Below are 11,466 nucleotides of genomic sequence, written 5' to 3'. Positions count from 1 at the left end.
TTATTTATATAATTTAAATAAATAATAATTAAATTATTTATGACGTCACTGGTTCGACTATCGATTGGATCCCGATCTGACCTTAAAACCGATATTTAGCTCATTTTTCGGTTCTTTCCTGATACCAATTTTTGAGTATATGTTTATATATAGCACTATAAACATATACTCCGCTGTGGCTTTTAGATTTAGACAGGTTGGATTATTACGAGCCTAAAAAAGAGGGAGGGAAAGTTACAATATTCTAATGTTTAGCTAGAAGAAAAAAGGAAAAGGGAAGAGCTAAGGGTGGGGAGGAAAATGAGGCTGGTCACTCTCCTTCGAACACTCATATGATGCCACTCGCTTTATCCTGTAGACCAAATCCACGCTCTGCTCGTCCTTTCTGTTCTCATTTCTTAATACCAGAAAAACTAAAAAACTAAAAACAAAATTAAAATACAACAACAAATACTAATAAAAAAACAATATCCCATCTCTGCCTTTTTCTTTCACTGTTTGTTTTGAATATATATCATAAAGAAGCATCTTCAGTTCTCCTCACCAATCAGCATTTTCTGTAATGGCGGAGTATTTGCACGTTCCCTTCTCTTTTTTGTGACCCATCATCCATTATTCTAATTCTAAAGCTTTTAGCCTCTCTTTTTTCTCTCTACCTTCCCCCCTGTGTCCCAGCCTACATTCATGTGTCATTCTCGTACACCAAATTTTGTCATATACGTATGATGTGTGTATATTTATTAGTAATTAATTCTGTTTCCAACTAGTACTACAAATCAAAAGAAAAAGGAGAAAAAAAGACTCGAATACCAAGGACCTCCATGTTCACCTGCCTTAGTAAATACTTTTCGTTGGGAGAAGAATCTCTGAGTCTTTAGCTGAATTTAATATCAATTATCACCTTCAGGTATGCTTCTGTCTCTTTCTTATTACTGTTTTTAAATAATCCAACACTGCATTTGATGTTTGGTGTTTCCCTGAAGATCCAAGTGACTTCTTTTTTCATACTTATTTTTGTTGGGTTTATAACCAAAAATATAAAAATAAAAAAAAAGAGCAAAAGAAAAGGTTCTGCAAAGTTCATTTCTTTCTAGAGCTTTATGAAGTGGATGGAAGAAAGGGGGGAGAGGAAGTAACTTTTTCTCTGATTTTTTGGCTTTTGATTTTCTATTGTTGGAAGGAGAGGAGGTTTGTTTGGACTGTGAGTTGCCACTTGCCATGCCATGTACTCAATTTCATTTCCGTATTTGTTTTACTTCGGATTTTAATTTTTTTTTTTTTCATTTCCTAGTCCTATACAGTACCGGCAACCTTGTTGGGAGTGGGATCAAAAATACCTCTAATTTTCTGTCCACCTTTTTCAGATTTTGTTTTTGTCTTCCAAGTTTTAATCTTTTCATGTTTTGAGCTGTTCTTTTCCGGTACTTTTTTTTTTTCGTCTCTCTGTAAAACCTAAAATAGTGGCTTTTGGGACTGCCTTCCATTAGTATTCTTCCTTCATAGTGTTTGTGATTTTTATTTTTTTTTAAAAAAACTTCCCTTTACAATTTTTTTTTTCTCATTTGTTTCTGCAGTTCATTTGATTTATCAACTGTTGGCTTTGATTGTCGTACACTTGTTGTATCCTTTCTTTTCTTTTTTTGGTTTTGATTTTTCAGAAGGGGAAATGGTTATTATTAAGTTGTGTGTAATGTCCACTTTTCAAGAAATTTGTAAACAGCATTATCCAGTAATGACTCTCCTCTGTTTTAAAAGGAAAGAAACGAGTGTATTTAGTTTCTCTTGAGATTTATTTATGTGATTTTTGTTTTTTTGCAGAAGTAGGAATGGCTAAGGAGTACAGTGGATCCCCAAAGCATCACCAGCTGGAAGCAAAGAGGAAGCGGCTCTCTTGGATCCTAGGGGTTAGTGGGCTTTGCATTTTGTCTTACATTTTTGGGGCTTGGCAGAATACTCCTGCTCCCACCAATCGATCTGAGGCCTACAATAGAGTCGGTTGTGATGTACCTCCAGCAGGCAATGGTGTACCTTTATCATCATCATCATTGTCATCATCACCTTCATCATCATCAAATACATTGGACTTTCAAAGCCATCATCAAGTTGAGATCAACAACTCTGGTGGAGTCCAGAAGTTCCCACCTTGTGATATGTCCTATAGTGAATACACTCCTTGCCAAGATCCTGTAAGGGGAAGGAAATTTGATCGCACCATGTTGAGATACAGAGAGCGGCATTGCCCTGCCAAGGAAGAGCTCCTCCATTGCCAGATACCTGCTCCACCAAAATATAAGACCCCTTTCAAATGGCCTCAGAGCCGAGACTATGCTTGGTACGACAATATTCCCCATAGAGAGCTCAGCATTGAGAAGGCTGTTCAAAATTGGATTCAAGTCGAGGGTGATCGTTTCAGATTCCCTGGAGGAGGCACCATGTTCCCCCGTGGAGCTGATGCGTATATTGATGACATTAACGAACTCATTCCTCTCACAAGTGGAAGTATCAGGACTGCCATAGATACTGGCTGTGGTGTAAGAAAATCAGCATCATTTCTGGCTTGATATTTCATTTAAACTTTTTTTGTATTTTGTTTTTAAAATTACTTGGGACGGCAAATGAGGACTTCACCAAAGACTTCTAAATATTCCTAAAGCTACCTGTAGTTTTATTTGATTTGTGATTTCCAAGTATATATGACATGCAATTTGCTAATATGTTTTCCCCCTACACCTCTTGGTTGTGGGAATTAAGGTAGCAAGTTGGGGTGCTTACCTGTTGAGGAGGGACATCCTGGCAATGTCTTTTGCACCAAGGGACACACATGAAGCACAGGTCCAGTTTGCATTGGAGCGGGGAGTTCCAGCTATGATTGGCATCATGGCTTCTCAGAGGCTTCCATACCCAGCTAGGGCTTTTGATATGGCTCACTGTTCCCGTTGCTTGATACCTTGGCATAAATTTGGTAAGAATTTTTGTATCTTTTGTTAGTTCACAAACTTGAAACATCAAACAATAAGGAAGATAGAAACATTGTCCTCCATGCTTAACAAAAGGCAAATTGAAAAAACTCAACCTATCATCAATTTCAACCATCCTCATTTATCTGTGTGGCATAAAAAAATTTCATCTGAGATCTTTTGATTTTACAGATGGTATGTATCTAATTGAAGTGGACAGAGTTCTAAGGCCTGGTGGTTACTGGATTCTTTCTGGCCCTCCTATCCGCTGGAAGAAATACTGGAGAGGATGGGAAAGAACCCAAGAAGATTTGAAACAAGAGCAAGATGCAATTGAGGGTGTTGCGAAGAGCCTTTGCTGGAAGAAAGTGATTGAAAAGAATGATCTTGCAATATGGCAAAAGCCCATCAACCACATTGAATGCAACAAGAGAAAGAAGGTTTATAAAACACCACATATATGCAAATCGGACAATCCAGACACTGCCTGGTACTAACATCTCATCTTTCATGCTATCATTTGTTCTGATAATACTAAAACTATTTTGGTTGACTCTATTTATCTTTGCATCAATTGTGCTGAAAAGGTACAGAAATATGGAAACTTGCATAACGCCACTACCAGAGGCAAGCAGCTCAGATGAAGTTGCTGGTGGAGCTTTGGAGAAGTGGCCCCAGCGCGCTTTTGCCATCCCTCCTAGAATTAGCACTGGCTCAATTCCAGGCATTAGTGCTGAAAATTTCCAAGAAGACAATGAACTATGGAAGGACAGGGTGACACATTACAAGCGGAACCTACCCCTAGCACAGGGACGGTACAGGAATATAATGGACATGAATGCCTACCTTGGTGGATTTGCTGCGGCCTTGGTAAAGTATCCTGTGTGGGTTATGAATGTGGTTCCTGCCAACTCAAACCAGGACACTCTAGGTGTAATTTACGAACGAGGTTTCATTGGGACATACCAAGATTGGTGCGAGGCATTCTCAACATATCCAAGAACCTATGATCTCATACATGCAGGTGGCGTGTTCAGCATATATCAGGACAGGTAAAATTTGAGATACAGATGCACACTATATGCTCAATGATCTTTGGTCTGGTAATTTTTTATATTGTGGCTGAATTTGTGTTTGTCTATTGAAGGTGTGACATCTCCTACATTCTGCTAGAAATGGATAGAATTTTGAGGCCAGAAGGGACAGTTATATTTAGAGATACAGTAGAGGTCCTTGTGAAGATTAAGGCTATAACAGATGGGATGAGATGGAAGAGCCAAATTATGGACCATGAAAGTGGACCCTTCAATCCCGAGAAAATTCTTGTTGCTGTCAAAAATTACTGGACCGGTGAAGCTACACAAAAAAAAAACTAGTACAGAGCTTAGTATATTTTCCTTTTTTTTTTTCCCTGCAGCTCCTGTCTCTCTGGCTTGCAGCTTTGGGAGTTCTATTCTTCTTTGGGAATTATTATGTTTTCTTATTTTTGCAAAATACTTTTCCTATTAATAGGGAAGAAAGGTTAGTTTTTGCCTAGTCATCATGAATTTTGTTGACATAGTCTGCAGGTTGGATATTGTTTCTTTGTATCATAATTGTCATTTTGTTCAGGTGCACGGTTGGACTAGCTTAGCAGGAATGCACAGTTCTGTATTTTGATGAAATGGGCTCGTAAGTTCCCATTATTGTGAATTGATGGATAGGAGTATATTACAGGAAATTCAAATTACAAAGGGTAGGAAAGAGGTTGTAATGCAGAGAAGATTGGTCTCAAGAGATAAAAGAAAGGGTGTTGAGCCTGCGATCACTGGCGTTAGCCTTATGATGTTTCAATGGGAGGAGGCATGGGTGTCCAGAATATAATTTAGAGTTCCAAATATGCATAGACCTATATAGGGTGGCCCAATGTCTGAATCTGATGACTGACTCTAGCCCTCTGTTGGGAACTCCGATTACTTACTCTAGTCCTTGCCTTATCAGTTCTCTCACTCTGTTGCAAATACACAGTTCCAAACTTAGGTTAGCTAAGTTGTCCTCCTGTGCACCTGCACACACAAACTTAAATATTGTTTGAGTTGGCTCATATTTGTTTCTAGCCCACTAGCTTGGGGTCTTATGGGCGTAGTGGGGTGGAGCAGCAAGTAATGAGCGGAATGAAATGGAGCATTATAGGAGTATTTCTGGGAAATTACTAGCCACTTGCTATTGTGAAATTAGGCATGCTGCCAAACCACATAAAATTGTGTGTTGGTTTCTCTCTTTGTTAAAACTGGTTTGTGCAAGATTAAAGAAGAGACAACAAATATATACATCTGATGATAAAAGGATATTATTGAGAGCGGACGCTATAGGATGAAACTCTTTATAAATTTTTTTTTTTTTTTAAAAGACAATCAATATATACCTCACTACATTAGGATTTATTTTTTACTTAAATTGCCACTCTCTATTCTATATAATATCTAAAAGCTAAAATTTAGCATTTATTGTTGTTATACTTTTGCTGAGCAACATCAGCATAGCATTTCGGTCCATTTCTATCCAGTTTCGTACAAAAGTATATTAGTAATAAATGAGTTAATTTATTAATTTTGTCCAAATTTATTAGTACATGAAATCATTTGAGCTTTTTTTAAAATTAATATTAATCAAACAATAACATTTTTTATATAATGCATCTTATGAATGTTTTCATTTAAATTTTTAAAAGTAAAAAAGAAAACTTAAACGACATCATTTACTAACTAAAAAATTTACAAAGTGATGTGATTGGTTAATTTCACATCAACAATATAATTAATAAATTCATAATTATTTTTTAGTTATACTGTTAGTAGTATTTTGGTCTATCTAGTCCATTTCGGTAAATTTGGTCCACTTTGGTCTACTTTAGTTCAATTCAGTCTATTTTTGTCCACTTTGATCTACTTTGGTCCATTCGGTCTACTTTAGTTCATTTGGTCTACTTTAGTCCATTTAGTCCACTTCGACCCACTTGGTCAATTCAGTCAATTTTGGACTAATTGAACCTTAAATTGATTCTTTTTGTTGGTTAATTTTTAGTTTTTGTCTCAATTTTTTTTTCTTAATTTTTGGGTTAAAAAGTATGAAATTTTATTCTATTTGGGCCAAATTCTTTAGTTTTGGGTTAAAAAATACAAACAAAATTGGCATTAGGAATTAAAGATATAAACCCTAAAAAAAATAAAAATAGTAAATATTCAAAAGATTACCTTAAAATTCAAGCTTCAATAATATAGGAGTTATACTTATATTTAGAAAGAAAAAAAAAATGCTAAAATGAGATAATTATATAATAATATAACTTAATATAACATATTACATGTGTTCCATAGAATGAGGATGTACATTTTTTTATAATTATTTTTTGATATGTTCAAATTAGTCAAACAATTATGGTATATTAAAAAAAATTAATATCATCTTCTCCATTTATATAAAATATATTATAATTATGTAATTTTTTTGAGGATGTATAATTATGTGATTTAATCTTCTTCTTTTTAAATTATGTTATATATATTACTATAAATTTTTGTTGAATACAAAATACATTATATTTTCCATTACATAAAACTTATAAAAATAAAATTAAAATACTTTTAGATAACACATAAGATAATACATGTACTACTTAACTTACAAATTTACATTATATTCTATTTTCTCTTGTATTGCGCTGGTTTGTAACTAGTTTTGTCTAAAATTTAATTCAGTTGTGCAACTTTTGATTTGTCTATTTTAGTCCTATAAAACAAATGTTATTTGAGAAATTCAAAAATACCAAAACTACATTGTTTTGGGACACTTAACGGCAACCCCTCTAACAGAAGTGGACAGAAGTAAACGAATGAAAGTTTTGGGATTGAAATAAACAAATTAAAAATTACAAGATTAAATTGAATTTTAAAGAGTAATGATTGAGATCAAGGACGAAGTCAGGACTTGAATTTAGGGGTGGCACCTTTGTTACTAACTGCATGCGGTGCCTCCGCCCTCTGGCTTCGCTATTTAGCCACTTAGGGTATTTTTTATTTTTTTTTATAAAGTATTTTTTATGCGTACTACTGGGTAATGAAAAATTATTTTGTTATAATTTTTTTAAAGGGTCAAGTTGTTTGTTTTGGATAAAAATTAAAAAAAAAGTAATGCAAGTGGGGCCCAAATTCGAACCAATAAGAATTTGCTACTTGAATAGTTTGTAAAAATATTGTAGAAAAGTTTGTGGTTGTAGCATTATTCTCAAAAGAATTAAAAATGTTGTTAAGGAGAGCAAAATGTAATTTTATAGAACAAAATTGCTAAAATTAATACTTATATATACTAATAATTTTTTTATTATTTGGGGAGCCATTGCCTCCCATTTTCCAAGAGTGGCTCCGTCCCCGCTTGAAATACTACAATTGCCATTACATGGAACGTACAAACTGAAGTGTTAACAATCATTAAAACGCATTTCAAACATTCATTTATTAGGTATTTAAAGTCCTCTAATCACCTACATTGGTTTGTAACATTTATGCAGTAAAATTTGTATTATCTTTAACAATTTTCAATTTTAAATAAAAATAAAATGATACAATTTATAATTGGACATTTTTTCATTATGAAAAAAAAAAAAGACAGCTGCAGTAGTCATGTAATATGAGTGAATTGGAGACAGTAAGGGGCTGTTTGGATTTTGTGTTTCCATCGTCCATAACTTTGTTTCCATCACTCATAAGTCAAAATATGTGAGTCCCACGGTTGAGAAGCTTGTTTGGTTTTTGTTTCAAGTTTTTGTGTCCATTACTCATAACTCAATTCTTTGATTTTTGAGTGATGAGTTATGGAAATTGAAAATATATTTTAGGTGTTTTCAGTTTCCAAAACTCTGTTTTCAATGGCATTTTCGTAATTAAACATACACCAAGGGACCCACCAGCCGCAACTTTTGACTAACTCTCCTTTTTTTTTTTCTTTTTTTTCTTTTCCACTTTTCTTTCCTCTCCACTTTTCTTTCTTCTTTCTCTGTTCTTCCGTTCGGTATTTCTTTCCTTTTTTTCTTCCTTTTTGCCATTCTCATCTCAGTTTGTTTTTTCTTTCTTTTTTCTTTTTTTTCCCCTTCCTTTTCGCCTTTCTCATCTCAAACCCATAAAAAAAAAATCAAGAAACAAGGCTAAAGGGGTGGGTTGCTTGAATCGGTCTGAGTTCGGTGTTGAAGGACGGTTTGAATTTCGGTCTTGAATCGGTGGGTTTTCTTGCTGGTTTAAGTGTGGGTTTTTTCTGGGTTTATTGGGTTCTCCATTGTTGTGAATTGTAGGTGGGTTCTCCATCGACACGATCGGGTTGTGGAATTTCTTTGTATTTTTGAGTTTCAGCTTTGTGAATTGTAGGTGGGTTTGTGTTCTGTAATTATTGAGTTGTTGTGGATGAGTGAATATGGGAATGTATGCACTATGAGGTTGTCGCCTCTGTTGATGTTGATGTTGTTGTTGTGGCTGTGGCTATGGTGGGTTGTAGCGACGGCTGCGGTGGTGGTTGTGTTAACATGGATGAAGAGAAAAGCAAAGGAAAATAGGGGAAAACGAAGAGAAAAGCTAAGAAAAACGAAGGGGAGAGGCAGGGGAAAAGGGGGAAAAAAAGGAGAGAGAAAAGTCATCTGACATTGGTTCAGTGTGTGGGTCCCAGTTTTTTTAGTTTTTTTAGTTTTTTTTGGTTGAAAATATAATTGAGTGATGATGCCAAATAGGTGTGGTAAAGGAAATTGTAGTATTTTAAGTGATGAGTGATGAGCGACAAAAATTGAGTCAGGAGTGATGAGTGATGACAAAAAAAAAAAAATCCAAACAGGCCCTAAGTTAGTTTGGTTGTCCATGATTGATGATGGATGTCAATAATTGAACTACACAACAAAGTGGTTTACAAATCTTAGAAGTGGGCAGGGAGATGAGATGTGCCCCTCGTGCCATGCCAAATTCTTAATTTTTACAACAAATGGGAAAAGTACAGGTCGCCAACTCTTGAAAGATAGACAACCACCCCCCACCCATTTCTATTTTAGCCCAATATGGAACAAACTAGATACCACATCGGCAGACTTTGTTGCAACTTGTAAGGAATGTATTGATACTAGTACACTTTCTAATTTAGGTGTTGTGCCAAACTCCCCTGCTATTAGTATGTCCAATTTTTTTTAATATAAGGTCAAATTCTTTTATACTTCAATGAGATGGAAGTATACCATGGGAAAGATATACGATTGAAGGATTTCAATTTTTAATTTAAACTAGCTACAGATCCACATAATGCTTAGAAATAGATAATTATTTTGTAATTATGAGCTAAGCCTAAGCGCCCTATAAGTCAAAAGCTAGCCTTACAACTAAAAGCAAGGTCGAAATCAATCCCTCTTTTTCCTGTGCTTTACTAGTAGGGCTAATGAACGACCCTTTGATCTATGTCGTTCCTAGTTCAGCCTGGTCTGATTAAGAAATGCTAAAATGAGTGGAGCGAAGGGTTTTATACTATATAATTTTTTTTAAAAATTTTGTGGTTTTGTTTTTCCAAAAAATTAAACAATTTCTGCAATTATTTTTCTTTTATCAATTTTAGAAAATATATCACCATCATTTTATTATTTGGATTTGTTTGATTGATATCATTCTTTTTTTAGGTGTTCCATATTTTTCTAAGTTATGTTATGGTGCATTATATTTTTCAATTTTTTTTATTGAACAACTAAATTGTATAAGTTTTAAATATTTTATTCAAATTTCTCATTCTCTTAAATTAAAGAGATTCTCATAATAATAAAAACTTATCATAAAAAAAAACTTGATATTACTCAAATAGTTGATAGGCACTTGTGATGGAAAACTTTAAAAACATGTCACCAAATCACATTAACCCAAAATAGTGATATAAAAAAAAATACAATGATTAATCATTGTATATTCATCAACCTAAAGTAGATTGCAAGAAAGAATAAATAATAGAGAGCGAGAGTGAGACAATAATCACCCTTTTTCAGGAGAGAAATAGAAAATAAGATGAGAAAAAGAAGAGTCAAAATAGAAGATATAGTCATAACTCAATTACCAAATTATCTCAGTCATGCTATATTATTCTTATACACCATCTTTATATGCAATAAGATAACATTTAACAATTAAAGAAAATAAAAAAAGATAATAACTTAAAAACAAAAAACCAAATTGCATCAACTCAAAGTAGAGTTCTAAAGAACACATAAATTCATCAATCTAAAGTAGAAATACAAAAAATAAAAAAAAATCCACACAAAAAAAATGTGTGTGTGTGTGTGTGTGAGAGAGAGAGAGAGAGAGAGAGAGAGATGTAACATTTTTTGTGTGGGAAAACAATGGTGGTGCCATGACTAGCCTAGCTTGTTCAAATGAACCCCCTGACCTGGCCCAAAATAAAATTATATATGTGGTATTTTTAAAATTTTATTGTTTTGACCCCTACAATAAAAATTTGAACACCCCTATCCTATTTCTTTCTTTTTAAGCTCGGCTGAAATAAGTTTGAATATGATTCTCTTAGTACCACTTTCTCAATATTTTCACAATAAATGTTAAATGGTAAGTTGTAACTAGTTTTTATTTGGATCCACAATTGATATCATTGTTTTACCTACCATCAATAACTTCCCACCTAGATTTGTTGTGAATTTTTTGTAAAATTGTTGTGTTAGTAGCACAACTCTTAAAATATTTAATTTTACAAGAAAGAAAAAAAATGTTTCAAATTTTTGCTAATTTGTTTAGAAAAGAAGAAAAAAAAAAAACTCTCCAGGACTCAAGCTTACTTTGGCATTGGTAGCATAAGGTATCTACATCTGTGTTTCTTTCCATTCTCTCTGTATTTCTTTCTCCCTTCTATGTTTTCTTAATTTTTCTCTATGTCTGATCAAGTAATTTGATAAATGCTCTACAAATTTCAAAGTCTAAGAAATCTTTTATGGCTTGCTCTAATTTGAAGAGAGTGAACTTGTGAATGGTTAAAAAACCGTACACTTCAAAAGCAAAAACTTGTTACTATTCTTTTTCATAGTTTCATGTTTCATCCAATCTATACTCCTAGATGTATTACTAACTTATTGTTCTTATTTATTCTATATTTTTTTATTTAATTGATATAACTTATAGATAATATTAGTTATTATTAATTTGACAAAAATGTATGATTAGGTATTTAATTCTATTTATTATGCATCCAATGATTATTGTCTTAACGATCTTTAAACTATTAATAATTTTTTTGACTATTGTACATTGTATATAATGTGGAAGTTGTATATATACAAAAAATAATCATCTAATTTTTGTCTCGTCTACCCCCACCTACAAATTCTTGGCTCCACCATTATTGACCCCCCTAGAAAAAAGTTCTAGAGCCACCACTGTGGGAAAATGTGTAGAATGAGAGAGAGAGAGCGAGTAACAAATTTATAGTAGCAGGATGAGGATAAGAAGAGCCAAAA

At 33.6% G+C, this 11,466-nt stretch overlaps 1 protein-coding gene across 5 annotated transcripts; it reads left to right on the top strand.

Annotated features, from left to right (window-relative positions):
* Positions 1 to 240: 240 nt before the first annotated feature.
* Positions 241 to 4,513, top strand: LOC142621580 (putative methyltransferase PMT18). 5 transcript variants are annotated; one of them, XM_075794876.1, is made up of 6 exons: positions 241 to 907; positions 1,825 to 2,531; positions 2,752 to 2,962; positions 3,150 to 3,447; positions 3,545 to 4,009; positions 4,105 to 4,513. In XM_075794876.1, exons 2-6 carry the CDS (start codon positions 1,827 to 1,829, stop codon positions 4,331 to 4,333), a joined length of 1,908 nt encoding a protein of 635 aa, XP_075650991.1. In that variant the 5' UTR covers positions 241 to 907; positions 1,825 to 1,826; the 3' UTR covers positions 4,334 to 4,513. The 5 variants fall into 5 exon arrangements, with proteins under 5 accessions (XP_075650991.1, XP_075650987.1, XP_075650988.1 ...); XM_075794872.1 differs by having other exon boundaries at positions 1,819 to 2,531; XM_075794873.1 differs by lacking the exon at positions 241 to 907 and adding an exon at positions 1,002 to 1,201 and having other exon boundaries at positions 1,819 to 2,531.
* The last annotated feature ends 6,953 nt before the right edge of the window (positions 4,514 to 11,466 follow it).

The sequence above is a fragment of the Castanea sativa genome, chromosome 1 (genome assembly GCF_040712315.1).
Source record: "Castanea sativa cultivar Marrone di Chiusa Pesio chromosome 1, ASM4071231v1".
NCBI lineage: Eukaryota > Viridiplantae > Streptophyta > Magnoliopsida > Fagales > Fagaceae > Castanea > Castanea sativa.
This window is presented reverse-complemented; position numbering and strand designations above follow the sequence as displayed.

Coding starts and splice junctions, on each gene's coding strand:
- LOC142621580 (XM_075794876.1), top strand. CDS start 1,827: ATGGCTAAGGAGTACAGTGGATCCCCAAAGCATCACCAGCTGGAAGCA. Junction 2,963..3,149: donor GATACCTTGGCATAAATTTG/GTAAGAATTTTT, acceptor TTGATTTTACAG/ATGGTATGTATCTAATTGAA. Junction 4,010..4,104: donor TTCAGCATATATCAGGACAG/GTAAAATTTGAG, acceptor TGTCTATTGAAG/GTGTGACATCTCCTACATTC.